The sequence below is a fragment of the Zootermopsis nevadensis genome, unplaced genomic scaffold (assembly GCF_977971745.1).
Source record: "Zootermopsis nevadensis isolate Lab colony 2312 unplaced genomic scaffold, Znev_1.0 Znev_ptg000020l, whole genome shotgun sequence".
In the NCBI taxonomy this organism is placed as follows: domain Eukaryota; kingdom Metazoa; phylum Arthropoda; class Insecta; order Blattodea; family Termopsidae; genus Zootermopsis; species Zootermopsis nevadensis.
The window spans coordinates 6,373,307-6,389,279 of NW_028259152.1; the positions used below are offsets into that span (position 1 = coordinate 6,373,307).

At 37.1% G+C, this 15,973-nt stretch overlaps 1 protein-coding gene across 8 annotated transcripts in view; it reads right to left on the bottom strand.

The window, feature by feature from the left end:
• The window catches only part of Mbs (Myosin binding subunit), a 57,814-nt gene extending 41,841 nt beyond the window's left edge, over positions 1–15,973 (bottom strand). For 5 of the 8 annotated variants that reach the window (XR_015536001.1, XM_022059602.2, XM_022059607.2 and 2 more), the window contains exons 1-6: positions 15,428–15,973; positions 6,873–7,003; positions 4,626–4,744; positions 3,800–3,959; positions 2,648–2,792; positions 1,810–1,952 (exon numbers count right to left, since the gene is read on the bottom strand). Coding sequence is in view for 7 of the 8 variants with exons in the window: in XM_022059602.2 (XP_021915294.2) it covers positions 1,810–1,952; positions 2,648–2,792; positions 3,800–3,959; positions 4,626–4,744; positions 6,873–7,003; positions 15,428–15,676 (947 nt within the window). In the remaining variant the exon portion in view is untranslated. The remainder of the gene's footprint in view (positions 1–1,809; positions 1,953–2,647; positions 2,793–3,799; positions 3,960–4,625; positions 4,745–6,872; positions 7,004–15,427) is intronic. The other 3 variants (XM_022059605.2, XM_022059606.2, XM_022059608.2) reach the window with 2 other exon arrangements.

Here is a 15,973-nt window from a genome sequence, read left to right on the forward strand (position 1 = left end):
ATACAGTTGAAAAAAAAAAAAATCTTGGATATTATCGTCTAGTAAATAAAACGTAAAACGACGTTTCGGAGATGGGGCTCTATCTCTGTCTTCAGGTGCCTACTCAGTTGGGCCCACTAGATAGAGATAATCCCTATCTCCGGAGATAGGCCCAACTGAGTAGGCACCTGAAGACGGAGATAGAGCCCCATCTCCGAAATGTCATTTTACGTTTTATTTACTAGACGATGGATAATATCCAAAAAATTTTTTTTTCAAATGACTCATCACCATCGTCAAGAACTTTTAGATTTGATACTCATGATACATGATCAGAAAGTAGAGAGACTGCTGAATTCATATCTAAATGACTTATACTGAGCAGAGATGTGGCAATGACTGTTATTGACCACGAACAAGCATGTTCATCACTCATTCAGTTTCTTCAACTGTGTGAAGTAAGCACAGAAAATCTTTAGTGTTTTCTTATTTTAATGATCTCCAAAAAAGCAGAATATTGCATGTGCAATAAATTTTAAGATCAGTGATAAAATCAAATACAGAATTCAGCAGTTTTGTGAACCATCCATCATAAAGTACATGTCACTAAAAAATATTCTGATTTTTCTATGTCAAGGAAAATGTAAAATTTATATATACGAATGTTGCTGTTGAGTGACTAAAATTCCTATTTCATATTTGGGAGGTCAATTCAAATACTGGCCCAGAGACCATCTATCCTCAGAGATTTTATTAATTTTCCTTAGTCCAGCAAGTACATGATGCTAAGGTTAAGGCTGCTTCCTTCCACATACTTTCAAATTCATAAGTATAAATAAATAAATAAAACAAATCTGTATAGCAGGCTAAAATTATACAAAATTATATGTTTTTACTTAAGTAAAATTGGACAACGCCACCCAATGAGAAGTCTTCAAAAACTGTCTTACTGCTTGGATCTTTGATGTAATAAATAAAATGCTTCTTTTGAGACTAAACAAGACTGTTAAAAATACAGCCTTAGAAAACTACAATGTAGCAAAACTTACTGCTTTCAAATAATGGAGCAAAAATCTGGTATTGATTACAGATAGTTTCAGGTCTGTTTCCTCTGGAAATGCATGTTAATGTCAAGGCATTTTTTCTTATGACTAACTGATCAGCTACTTTTAGAAAATCACCATGCAGTTAACAAAGTAAAACAACAGTTTTTTCATGTCTGAAAACATTGTTACATGAGACCTGAAAAGAAGCAGAAGCCCAGCGCTTATTATTTCTACTTAAAGTTCAGTTGACTGGAGTCTTCTATTTCACATTCACGTACATGCACACACCAAGAAAATAAATTTTCTTCTGCAAGAAAATGAAAGTTCTGTAGACATTTTTAATGTCATATATTTTAATATTGTGCTACTAAACCATTTTCAGAACAAGGAAATTCAATCATATATTATTACAGTTTACTTAGGAGCTCAATTCTCTCCTTGATCAATGGATGTGTGAGCAAGGAGGAAAACAGCCTGATAACATAACAGTTTGGTCAATCCAATATAACTGAGTTCAAAATAAACTGTACTAAAACAGTGGCATATCTTTAGCAGGCTGCAACAAGCTGAAGTTCAACTCCTACATAAGCAACTGTGCCTCCATTTCTGAATTTCAAGTGGAGAGGGTTAAAGCACATATTTGTTACTTTCCAACTATGATTACAACATTCATTTAAAAATCTGTAGTGTTACCGACTTAATTTGAAACTTCAGCAATATCTCACTATCAGTACACGTGTTTACTCATATACTGTGCGAGTATTTAATAATTAAAGAAACTGACCGTCTCTTTGGTGTGCTGGCCCCCTTCTTTTGGAGTATTGCGTTAATGTCTCCATGATCTTTTTGGGCAGTTGCTTGTTTTTTCTTCAACTCCTCTAACAGTCTGAACATATCTGTGTCTGCAACATCATACGCTGTCTGACCCTGCATATAGGGGGAAAATGCAAAATTTAGTTATTTATTCCAATACAACCTGTTTTTGGACATGTACAAAATAAAATAAATAAAATTGTTAACTTTCTATTTTTGTGCATGTCATAATAAAATGATAAATACATTTCCTTCCTTTCTCATAATTATGTTTCTTACCTTAACACTGATCTCTAGCCAAGATATTTTTTTACTGAAACAAGCAAACACAGCATACCATAATTCATGCACAATTTGTACAACGTTTCATGACCAAAAAACTTTGGTGCATAGTTTTTTAAAATGGCCTTTATGGAAACTATCACAATGTACTTACTCCATCCAAGATATTGCAAAGACCCTATACACGCTTAACTGGTAACAAAAGACAGCACTGTAAATAAGTCTTTGTTATATGTTGTACTCATGCTATTGTTGTTACATTGTGTTTTATATAAGTACCCACATAGGACAGTCTTAGATCTAGGCCATTCCATATCTTAGAATACACAAATACTAAAATAAAGCATCATATTTTTTTTGTACAATTTATATTGCACTTACAGCAACAAAGATGATAAGTTACAATTTTCATTGATTGTTGCGTATAACTTACCTGTGCATTTATATATTTTATCAACTGTTGAATTTTCACTGTGCACAGAGGACATTCCAACTTCTGTAAAGCTTATAAACTGATAGTTACCTACCACATAGTTCTTCATGTCCATATCACAGAACTCTTCCACGAGCATTTCGCAAGCTTCCTTTTGCCCCCAGTGTGCTGCAGCATGCAGTGGTGTCCAACCATCAAAATCTTGTGAATTTACATTTGCACCGCCTTGTAAGAGAACACTGGAGACGGAAAGGAACAATAACAATGGCCAATATTGTAATAAAAAGTAACTGTCACACTAGAGATAATTTGCTCATTATTCATAATAGTTCAAGTTCAGTAAATGTTTTATATATTCAAATTTCTGAACAACAAATGAGCAGGTAAATGGAAATTACAAGCATGAGCCAAAAACAGTGTTCAAATGCATACCAGTTTTTAAACACAGTGGTCACTACTCATAATTTTCTTTAATCCTGGTAGCGCCAAGATCAATCACATGTATGGCACAAAACTGCATAAAGTGCTAGAAGAGATCAGATCAATGTCCTGTGTCTGCATGTCTGTCCCTTTAAATACTTATAACTTTGCTCTGGTAGTGAAGTGAAAAATTTATGAAAGCAGTAATCAGAAATATACAGCACTATTAATTAACAATTAAATTTCAATGAATGTAAATGAAATCAAATGAAAACAAGAACAAAAAATACGATGGCAATTTCTACATATGGTGGGTCTTCGGAGACTGGAATTAGAAAGGTTAATCTGGCCTGAAATCTACGAATAGTACGACTAACTGTCAACATAAATCCTGTATATTTTTAATTATTTATGTTGACACATTCATATCTACAGAATACTGGAACACTAGCATCAGAGTTTCAACATTTCACCTTCACAGCAGAGCATTTTTAAAGTAAATAATGCTCATATTATAGAACACCCTTATACACAAGAAAATAAAGGAGTAGGTTAGCATGGTTTAAAATCTGGGAATTCACATTACTTGAATCCTAAGAATCAAGAAGTCTCCCTTCTTTCTCTTAATAAATGATTGTTAACTGCAAATTAGCATATCAAAGAACATATTCGATACACAATTCATTGGATCTGCACAATTTCTGAATCTTTTCTTTCTCAACACATAATGGATATTAGTTTCTGGATGTACAAGAGACAAATAGAGAAAAAATAATAGATGGCAGGACATGGAGTAATGAAACTAAAATTAATATGTCACAATTACCTCATTACTTTGATATAGCCTTTAGCAGCAGCTACGTGGAGTGCTGTGGCTCCAGTCTTGGGATGTGGCATGTCTTCAATATCCCCACTGTTTAACCATTCCTTTGCATCTTCCAACATCATTCTTTCCTCTTCATTACGAGCTTCATCACAATCAATCCCTGAGTAACAGACACGTTAATCCTTTTAGCAAGATAAGACAAACATGTTCTGTTATCACATACCTTTTAACATGTCCATGCCACCACAAGTTGCACCTACTTACAAAATATACAAGAATATATGCAATCCTCCCTAAAGTCAAACTCTGAAACATTGGGTTTCATGCTTACTTGGTTGAATATACTAAGCAAGTCAATAATCAGAATCAGAATTGATACTCATGAAATGCCAACAACTGTGCATAACTCCTGGTACCAAGCAATTAGGCTTTTGTGGCTAAGATATGTGGCACTACCTGAGGAAGCAAGACCTTTATCAAATGTATGGAAATGTGGTGTATTTATGCTCTGCCAGCGCACACAGGACTTTCTGCATGGTTGTTTTTTAAATTAAATCAACACTGCATAGATGCCACACCTGCAATATGTAACAGATCTGCCATGTTGTTCAAGTTTTCTGCAGTTCAAAGATTTCCTTTCTATACGATAATAGTTCAGGCATCGCCCCATATAAGACAAAAGGTAAAATTATAACACAGGTACTTGGACCCTCAAATAAAATTTTACCAAAGCAGATTAACAAGTTTTTCCATTTATTCTCAAAGTCTGATGGAGTTTCTGCACTCTAAGTTTACTGTATAGCAACACAACACCCAGACATCTAACCTTGTGCATTAATATTCTGCTGAAGCATGTCTTCCATCTCATCTGATTCAGCAATATCAAGGGGCAGTTCAGCATCATTGTTAACAGCTGCAACATTGGCACCATGTTCAATCAGGTACCTGAAAATTTGTATTTTATGTAAAGAAAATTAAATGTGATAATATTTGCTCAGGTAACATCCAGACATTGCTCTAATTTAATCAACAAACCTCAAAAGCGAGTTAATTTTTCCAAAGAGGTAAGTTTACGCAATCACAATTTTTTAAAACACCTTGAAATTGCAATGCTACAGTGAGAGACATATTTATTATATGCCATTTAAACTGTTATCTACTAATAACATACTGCAGAAGCCATCTACTAACTATGATAGATTGTGATAGAACCTACAAAAATAAACACCAAACCTGACACATCAAATATTTTTGAGTATGTGTATTGAACATAAGAAATTCATAAGTTTTGAACTGCAGGTATGAATTCTGCAGTTGCCACCATCCAAGTCTCCCACACCATTCATATGCCTGTACAGTCTGGATAAAGACTTTACTCTATATTACATTTCATCACCTTGATGTCTAGCTCCACATCAAATATGGAAAAAAGCTGCAAAATCTTCTCTCCCCAAAAGCCAACACCAAAAATGTTGTCATAATTTAATATTTTCAGTTCCCTTGATATTTCTAAAAGGCATATGAAAATGGTGAGAGAATTACATGAGTCAATAATAGCCATTTTAAAATATGTTGAGGTTTCTCAAATAACTAAATCATTGCCAGCACCATCAACAGTATCTGTGGCTATTTCATGATTATCTTTTCAGAACAGTATACTAAAATTCATTTCCATAATATCTCTTTTGATTAAAAAATTACTTAGTGACTGTGGAGCATAGTATGTACTTCAAATTATCAGTATGATATTCCGTTCTTAACAACAGTATCTGATATTTTTAATTAAAAAACTAAAAAAACCTTGCAAAAAGGAAAACTATGTTTCTGGACCTAAAGAAAAAAGGGATATGGGGCATAAAAAGTTTATGGATTTGTAACCTGGAGAAATAATTAAAATTGGTTTCTGTAGTGAAATCCAATGTTAGAAAAAGGGTTCTGCAGAACACCACTGGAATCAGAAAGTAATCTCCCTAGTTTCTACCAACATAAAGCTAAGTAAAGCTGTCCCACTATACTCCATGTAGACACTTGAGGGGGGGAGAGTATAGCTCCTACTAATTCTTAACCTCAGCACTAGGTCTGGGTGAGTGGTTAGTGTCACGCACCGACTGCACTTTACCCCAAGGAAGGACCCTGGTACCCATTGGATAGGTGGCTGGTCTGGATGCAGAGTCTAGACGAAAAATCCTCTGCCCGTCAGAGATCGAACCCTGGTTGTCCAGTCCATAGCCAGTCACTACACTGACCGAGCTACCCTGGTTCCCTGCTTCTATTGACATACCTCTCTAAATTAACACACGTTACTTCATACTTGCTGTCCTGCTATGCACTAGATAGGGGTCAGTGGTCAGCATCATGCCATGACCGCACTTTACCTCTGGGAAAGTACCCAGGTACCTACTGGGCAGGAGGCTGGGTGTGCCCCAAAGCTGGTCTAAATGCAGGAGCAAAATGCAAAATCCTCTACCCATAGGGGATTGAACCCCGGTCATCCAGTTTGTAGTCAGTCACTATACTGACAGCTATCCCAGCTCATTTTTAACAGAATCAGCAACATATAATTCAGATTAATGGGAGTATAGGTCCCACTGAGGTTTTCATGGTCTTTTCCAGTCCCTTCAGGCAACCGAAAGGATATTACCTTAAATTAGGGTACAACCGCTTCCTTCCGCAACTTTTTCAATTCAATATTCATTAACCATCATATCATTCAATGGTATACGTCAGTCCAAGCAAATGAAATTATCATTAAATAAGCCACAAATAAATAAATATACAATGAAATTTTTGAACCAACTTCCATCACAGCTCACTGTACTGAATAGGACATTAAGCTGTTATCCTTGCAGAACTAAAATGAGAATGGCTATCTAACACAAACACTGAAAGTGTGTGATATATTTTTTCCAATGAAGGGAAAACCTTTTTATTTGTTGACTTTTAATTACCATAAAGCAACAAAATTTAGGACATGAAAGTGGGAACTTGTTTTTCTTTTGCTTAGTGCACCAAAACCTGTGATAGTTATGTCAAAGCATTAATTATCCAGGCTTCCCACAGAAATAGTACTCACTTTGCAATGCTGATGAAGCCACATGAAGCGGTAGCATGCAAGGGTGTCCACCCTTCGTTATCACCCCTGTTAACATCTGCCCCATTTTCTACTAAGAACTCCACCATTTCAAGATTATCATCAATGCATGCCTGCAACACAAAAATATGTCACATTAAAGGACATTCATAAAATGCATTATACTATGTAAAACACATCTTCCAAGTCACCTCTTAAGATACAAACATTGTAAGTATTTAATGTCTCAACAATTCACATATATTACGGTGACTTAAAACCAACTTCAAAGCCACGCTTTCCTCCAAGAACTTACAGCAGCACACTTTGCAGTTTTAATCTTGGAAAACAAGTTCACACCTAGTGTCTGAAAAATGTTTCACCCTATTCTAAACTTGAACTTTTGTAATGGCCCTATATAATAAGCACAGGTTTACATTTAATTTCTTAAGGATTTTTGATTTCCTGGTGTAAAAATGAAATGAACATAGAAACATTTCACTACACATGAAATCATTTGTAAAAAATATTTACAGAAGTTAGTTCAGAAGTTATTCAATGATACAGAAACACTTTAAATTACATTACATCATGGTTACTTAAAAGCCATGTTGAAAAGGACTAACTAAAGGTTATGCAATATTGTGGTCAATGCTTTGGCTAATGAAAATGGATTTACTTAAACTTAATATAGAATAATGAAGGTAAGCAGGAGATAATTAATGCCATATAAATATCAATAATTAATCTAACCCATTTCAAAAGCAAGTCAACAAGTCTCTAACTGGCTGATTAACCAACTAGCTTGTTAACTAAATGACAAACATGGAATAGAGTCCTTCTTGTGAAGTTAATAGTCTTTCTGCTAGACAATAAATACCCTGAAGATTTCCGTCTTCTGGGTTGTTGTGCTGTGTAGTCTGGTCGATGTTAACCAACGTTTCAGAGGTCATACTGCCTCCGTCATCAGGGCGATGAATATGATGACAGAGGCAGTATTACCTCTGAAACGTTGGTTAACATCGACCAGACTACACAGCGCAACAACCCAGAAGACAGAAATCTTCATACTCATCGCTCTGATGACGGAGGCAGTATGACCTCTGAAACGTTGGTTAACATCGACCAGACTACACAGCGCAACAACCCAGAAGACGGAAATCTTCATACTCACCCCTGTGAAAACCTCAAATCTTACACAATAAATACCCTGCCCTTATGGAACCTGGTGGTTCATTATAGTTTTTACAAGAGCCTGACTGAATACAAACACAAACATTTGGGGGGGGGGGGGTTAAGGTGCATTTCCTAACTCGTGTCTTTGTTCTGCACTAAACTGTTTGACAACTACTTGTTTCTCATCATTCTGAAGTCAATTTGATACATGAGTGGATGAGAAAGACTAGGAACCAAAATTACAACTAAACTTTTCATATTTATCTCAACTGCTAGCAAAGTTCCCTTCTCTCTGATGCTCATACACTATGGAAACTACAAATTCTTCCAAATTCCACCTCGTCTAATTTATCCGAAGTGCTAGAGCACAAATTCAACAAAACAAATCCTTCTTGAGAAGCTGATAGTCGTTTTGATAGTTAAGAAACACTGGCCACTTAAGGAACTTGAAGGTTCCATGCATCCACACTTGACTTGTGCCATTTGCCTTCAAGAGTACTAACGTACTGAATTTTCTTTCCGGTGAGGGATCTCAACACATGGCTCGCAACCGCAAGAGGCTTTCTCACTGTTGTGCCTATCTGTTACAAGGTTCTTAGTGTACACTGTTTCCACGAAATGAAAGAAGGTAATATTTAAACGCTCGCCTAGCCATTTTGCTAGTACATTCGTGTACAATACCGTACGCTATACAGAATGTCCCACTTCCATTTCAGTACCTTCCGAGCCTGTCTTCCGGCCTCGTTCATCCACTCTGTGAACTTCTCTACCATCTACTGTTCTGCAAGAAGTGCGGTACATTCACCAACATACGCACCTACCTGCGTCGTCAGTATCGAAGAAACGCCTACTCCAACCCAACGGCCCCATAACATTATCGTGCACGACGGTCCGCGAAAAAATACCGACATCATAAAGTGGTACGTTTAATTTTTATATCACTCGCCTTTCAACTTCCTTTATTTCTTAAGAAAAGAAAGATGCTTGTGAGACCGCCATACTGTCTGTGTCCCGATCTTCAACTTTTAAACCAACTGATCCATTTTCACGAAATTTTATATGAACGTTATACCACTGCAAGCCGCCCGAACTTCGCAGTTTTCAATTTCACACAGTCGTTTATAATAACGTGAACGGCATTCACGTAATTTACGTTGTTTTATAAAATGTAAAACAACAAGGCGGATGCGTGAAAACGTTCTTTTGTACTTAAATAATACGACGTTCTTACTTTATGTTATATTTGCAATGCCTAAATATGGGATTAGTAATACGAAACTTACAGGAATTACGTCTGAGAGTTCTGCTCGTAACTTCTTGTTTATATTTCTTAAAATTACACTTGTCTCTGCGTCGCTTTTTCCCATTCCCTTAATTTTGCAGTCACTAACAATAAACAGTATCACAGGTATTCTGTAAAATCGACCAAGAGTCATTCTACGACACTTTCCTTTACCAATTACGCCATAATCGTATAATGTTCATCCCATGGTGACACAACACAAGCATACTCATCGAACGAGTATAAGACGACGTGGAAATGTACTTTTGATAATCCCCAGACGCAGACATGTGGAAATGTTATACTTCTGACAATCAAAACTTTATAACCTGGTGAAGGTCACAAATCTCGCCTCACTATTTCTTAAGACATTATTAATAGTCGCAGCCTTATAAGTACGTGTATATGTGGATGTAACTTTCTACACCCTGTTGTATTTATAGCAGAAAGGCACTTCTTGGACAAATCGTTTCCAGCTTCCGAGTAGACTGGAATGAGCATTTGTGATGATTTTAGCCGTAAATCGACCTTTCCACAAACTCGCAGTCGCTTGTTTTACGTGAAGGTGTAGAAGCCGTAACGTGTGTGGGTAGAAATAAGGTAGAGGTGAGGCTTCCAGCATTTACTTATCAGTTTGCTTCGTCAGGTTACGTTCCTTCTTCGTTACATTATCTTTCTAACCTCATAATTCCCTCGAGTTGGTACAGTATCTGCCTTGTTTGTATTAAGTACAATACATGCAGTATTCCAACAAACAACTGAAAAACGGCATACTCGAAGCCCGTTGACAAAAGGCTAGAACTGGAATGTATAGAAACAAAAGATGCCATAGCAAAGAGAATCAGCAATATGTACAACTCCCACAGAAAGGAGTTAACGGGAGTAGCACAATCGGAAATGTATACACTTCGAACCACCTATACGGAACATGCCGATTTTCTACATGACCAGAAATTCCCTACGTTTGGATAATTTCAATTAGTATCGATTTTCTGTGCCTTCCATCGCACCAGCACTGCAGTGTTTCTAATTTCTTACACACATCAACAGCAATTTAAAAATGTGGATCATCTATTTCCATACCAAATTCACCGTGCGCAGATGCAACAGTTCGTTACTGCTACACAACGGAACACGAAATACAGATTTTTCACGGCCAGGTATTCGTTTACATTATGAAAACAAAACAAAGGCACTATTCGAAGATGACAATACAAAACTTCGGGCTATACATTAATTTGGGAAATATCGCTCGTGCAACAGATGTCTGTAATACCACGTTGGCATCGACAAAGATGGAAAAACGCATGGATGAGTGGGCTCAATGGCAATACATATATACACACCTTTTACTCTGCTCTGCTAACCTGAAAATGGATACTTTTAAGTATCGTATGTTTTGGGTCAATGGATAAATTTAATGCTATACTTTATCCAGGACTATCTTCAAAATAAAAATGCTGGAGTACACAATTCCAGGTTGAAAGGAAAGACCGTTCTCGTTGCTGCTTAATGGCACATTCACGATTTTAAATGCAGAATTTAACGACAAACAAATCATGAAACGCACGAACGACAATTCCATCTCAGAGGTCGGAAATTAGACAACCTGGAACTCCTGACTTACATTAGGCTACATAATGTTTCTGTTCCTAGAAATGCTTGTAGGGGAGAGGCCTTCATACCACTTGGTTTCGGGATACGGAGCACCTCAGCCTTTGAAGAGTCAGGGAGGCGCCCCGGCACTCAAGTAAACATGGGGCGAGAGGGGCGGCGCCGCCGCTCTGGTCCGACTACGGTTCTTTGTCAAAATTTCGCAGCATAAACAAACATCGTGAGCTTGGACTTCGACAGACATTACAGAATAAAAATGAAGATTAAGAATTTTCGTTTCTTCCCACTGTTGATTTAGCCAACTCTGTCTTTGGAGAATGTGTTAATACTTCACACTTCCTTCTTCTGCAGAACTTAATGCTGATGTAGCACAAGATGCATTTTCTGAAACAGCTCATCACTGGCGATATGCTCCGAAACAGTTGTCACTAAAATCCCCCCCCCAAAAAAAAAAAACGCTCAGGACTGAAACTTATTGGTAAAACGAACAAACGTACTAAACCCCCAAAGACTGACAATTGTGGCAATTTCTTACAGCGTGTTACTTGCTGTTATGTGTAATGGAGGCAGGTTTAAAGTACGGTTACTTTCCCGATATAAGCTGACCGTAGCTTAAATTAAGTGTACACACACTCATTTCAGTAACCCGCTGCTGGTATCCCATTAATCCCTCTTTCAGTCGCAATGTTCAACTCACAACAAAGTGCTGTAATTTTTTTTTAAAAAAACTACAAAACAACATATGGGATGTACGAAAGAAGTTCAAGCCAGAAAAAAAATTATGACAGGTTCTGTGATAACGAACGTCTAAGTCGAAGCTACGAATCCACTTTTCTAACTTCTAGGTCAGCGACATCATTGGTCTGAAGACACGTCTTAGACGCGAGACCACCCCAAATGCTATATTTAAACACACGGTCATTACGACGACGAATTTATTTATGAACAGCTAGTCAGCGAACCAGATGTTGAGTTTAAATCCTCACACGATGGCTAACGTCTCCGGATGGAAGGGCGGGAAGGATTGATTTCATAGTGGCGCCAATCGCTGATACTGCCCTCTAAAAAAACCAGGCTTCCAGGATAACTTCCTAAAGAATGTACAGAGACGATGAACATGTGGCGGCCACTCTGACTCGTAATTACACGAGAGCAGTTCCTTCTTAGTTTCCCAGAATTTATCATTCCCACAAACACGCAATAACTCAGATCTTGCAATATTTAACAGAAGACTTTGAGAAAAGCTGGGCAAACTATTCTGTCTCCCGAAAGTTGGCTATATTCTTTACCCAGAAATGCCAATAAAATTACTCTGAATCTGACCTCAGCTTGCCCATGAATATTATAACGCTCAGTTATGACAGATGAGGGCTAAAGTTTACTACATCAATGAACATTGCTGACAAAGTACCTCTCAAGGCAGTACGACCATTTTATACTGAAACACATTACACTGACAAGTGATATGAGTGAATATGATAACCAACATACATGTCAACTGATTATGTATAATTATGTAATGATTAATGGAATATATTTTTCAGGTAATTCAACCAGCAGTAGAATATTTACTTTACAGGGCGATGATGGAGGCAGTATGACCTCTGAAACGTTGGTTAACATCGACCAGACTACACAGCGCAACAACCCAGAAGACAGAAATCTTCATATTCACCGCTGTGAAAACCTCAAATCTTACATAGATATTTACTGCTTATACAAACAAACAAACATACACACATACATACATATGTATGCACACACTCCTTAATAAACTTTGCTGCAAATAATGAATATTATATACATGCAAATTGGGCTATAATGTTAACACAAGGAACAGGGACATCTTCATACACCAACAGCAAACCTTCCATGTTTTGAAAAAGTAAATACTATTCTGGCATGAAGCCGGTCACAGTCCGAGGTTTGGGCCTCGTGTGCTGGGATACTGGGACCATGGACTCGAATCCCACTCAAGGCATGCATGTTTGTCTGTGTATTTCTGTGTAGTGCTGTCGTGAGTACGGGTAGAGGCCTTGCGATGGGCTGATCACTCATCCAAGGAGTCCTACCAAATGTCTAAATAGATCAAGTTTCCTCCAAAAGGAGGCCCCTATGCTTCATAGGAGTGAAAAAGATATATAAATAAATTCTGGCATGAAACTATTTAACAGACCACCAACAAGTCTCAAAAGTATTATAAATAAAAGTACACAATTTAAAGAAGCATTAAAAAGATACTTAAATACACATTCCTTTTCCTCCTGATAAATTATTAATATTAAAAAATTACTCAATCTTTCTGAAGATATTTTATCTATACATAGCATGCTCATCTCCTGTATCCATGCATGGATTTAGCAGATCATTCATATACTTTGTGTAAAACTTTCAGTTTAGATAAAATATTTAAATTTTGAATCAAATTTATCTGTATGCCTCGTATTTTTATTACAATGTCATTCATCCAAACTTTTGGATCAATGGAATGTATTGTAGTATGTACCCAATGTATGTCACTCACCTTAAACATTCTAACATAAATGTACTACCATTATAAAACAAGTATGCACATTTTGTAGGTAGAGTGAAGCACATTACCCCAATAAAATTGTGTTGAGACAACTATGTGATAAGAAATTCATGGAAGTTTTTATGTCCTGATTAATGATTTCAACAAGACAGATTCCCCTTTATGCTTTATTTTAACTGAATATTTTGAACAAAAATGTGGTGGAAATTTTTGTACTATGAGAACACATCATAACATAATTTTTAATTTGTAAGTGTTATACATATTCATATGACTAACTACAACAATTCATCAATCACAGCATGGTGCAACTAGTGGCCTGTGGAACACAAAGCCTGAGACCACATGTAACCAGACCTGCAAAATAATTTTTTACTACCACAGGCTCATTTCAACTTTGGTGGACTTAGTGGTTAGCATGCTTGCCACTGGACCCAAAGTTCGCGGGTTCAAATCTGGCCGAGGTCGATGGATTTTTTAGGGTGATAAAAATCCGTAACACAACTTCCTTCAGAGGGGAAGTAAAGCCGGCGGTCCCATGGCTTAGATTTACGGCATGTAAAAGAACATTATGAGCATGAAATAGGATGTAAGATTTGAGGTTTTCACAGTGGTGAGTATGAAGACTTCTGTCTTCTGGATTGTTGCGCTGTGACCTCTGAAACGTTGGTAAACATCGACCAGACTACACAGCGCAATAACCCAGAAGACAGAAATCTTCATGAAATGGGATGTTTCGTAAGCAAAATTCAGCAGCCATTTCTCACCCAAGTCTCCCCTGATTCACTACTAGATGGCTCTGGCAGGCAAATCAGGACTGAGTAGAAATTGTGCAGAGGCAGTGGGCACTACTCAAAAATGCACACATCAAAGACAAAGAAACCTCCCACATGGGAGGAGGCCAAGGCCCAACTGTGGGCTGTTGTGCCATAACAACATAAGGCTCATTTATTTTCCTTACTTCAAAGAATTTTATAAAAAAAACATGATTATCTTGTCCGCTGCTTTACATATAAGTGCCACCCCTTACACTCAGAACTATCATCTAAAAATGCAGCAAAAAGGAAACATGGCATTGACTTTAAAACCCTACAATAAAATGTATTTACAGTTAATAATTGTGTCAGATGGGAGCAAACATAAAATATGTAACTCTACAGTAATTTGTGCAAAATTCAATAAAATTTATTGGACAGACATAAACCCAAATTAAACCTGCAGTTCAGATCCCTTGTCCAATGCCTTTGTCAAAACTGGAATTACTAAATTGTTGGACTTAACCAATCATCTGGTATTCAAAAGAACATTTCTGAATACCAGATGATGGGCAAAGTCCAAGAACTTAGTAATCCTGTGAGCACCACACCATTGTCAGAACCCTTTAAAATTTACTCTGGAAAAATCAATTCAAAAGTTTTGAAAGTAAAATATGAGGGACAACAGAAGATTGGAGAAAGACAACCTACACATCATGGGTTCATTTCATGCACCTAGCACAGGAATATAACTTGGCATGTTATTGCATACTTCGCTATAAAACGTACAAGAGTAGAAAGACGAGAAAATGTGGTAACTGCAACTATGCATAGCTCACAGGTATCTATGCTCACTCATATCTGTTCCACATCCACTTTCTCATAAAACATTAAAAATATTATATTAATAAACAATGTATACATCAAATAGCATAAATGTGATAAAGATCTATAGCAAGGTGACCTATACGTTATTTTGTGGTTTGAAGTTCTGCACGGAACAACTAGCACACGACTTCCTTCATATTTATTTAATTTTAAGAAACCAGCTGGATGAAAACAAGACGGCCATCTTGTACCTTGATGGTCCGTCCCACTTCCAAATCCGTCAAATTATGTAGCAAGTGCCCATTATAAAAACTTACAAGACATAGCAAACACACTTGCAGTTAATCGACAAGCACTCGGCTCTCTTTACCTGATGAAGGGCTGTCAATCCATCAACGTTTGCCGTGTCAATGTCAGCTCCCATTGCGATCAGCCGTAATACTTCTTCCTTGTCGCCTGCTGCACACGCTGCCAGAAACACACATCCTGCAGAAAACTGAATTTTTCGACTCTTACTGTTAGGCACTGCAGCTACACGATTAGTTTCAGATTCTTCCCACCGTTTCAATTGTTCAGCCCTCTTAAAAAGAGCAGAATTTGATCGGATCTCATTCGACATTATAACCAACACTGCCCATACGTTTATGAAGTTATCATGGAGGGAGCGGTCAACCTACACTCGCATTTCAGTACAACACAGGGATTTGGTTTCTCACTTGTCCAGTTACTGAGCCTTGCTTAGTAGCATACTACATAAGACTCTTCTATCGTAATACAACATCAAACCAGTAGAAAATAAGCAAACCATCAAATCCTGACATTTATTCTAGTATTCTACACGAGAAATTTATAAAATCCTCACTGATTAATGAAAGATTATCAACCAAACGTTTCTTCGTCACAGAGACATACAGTA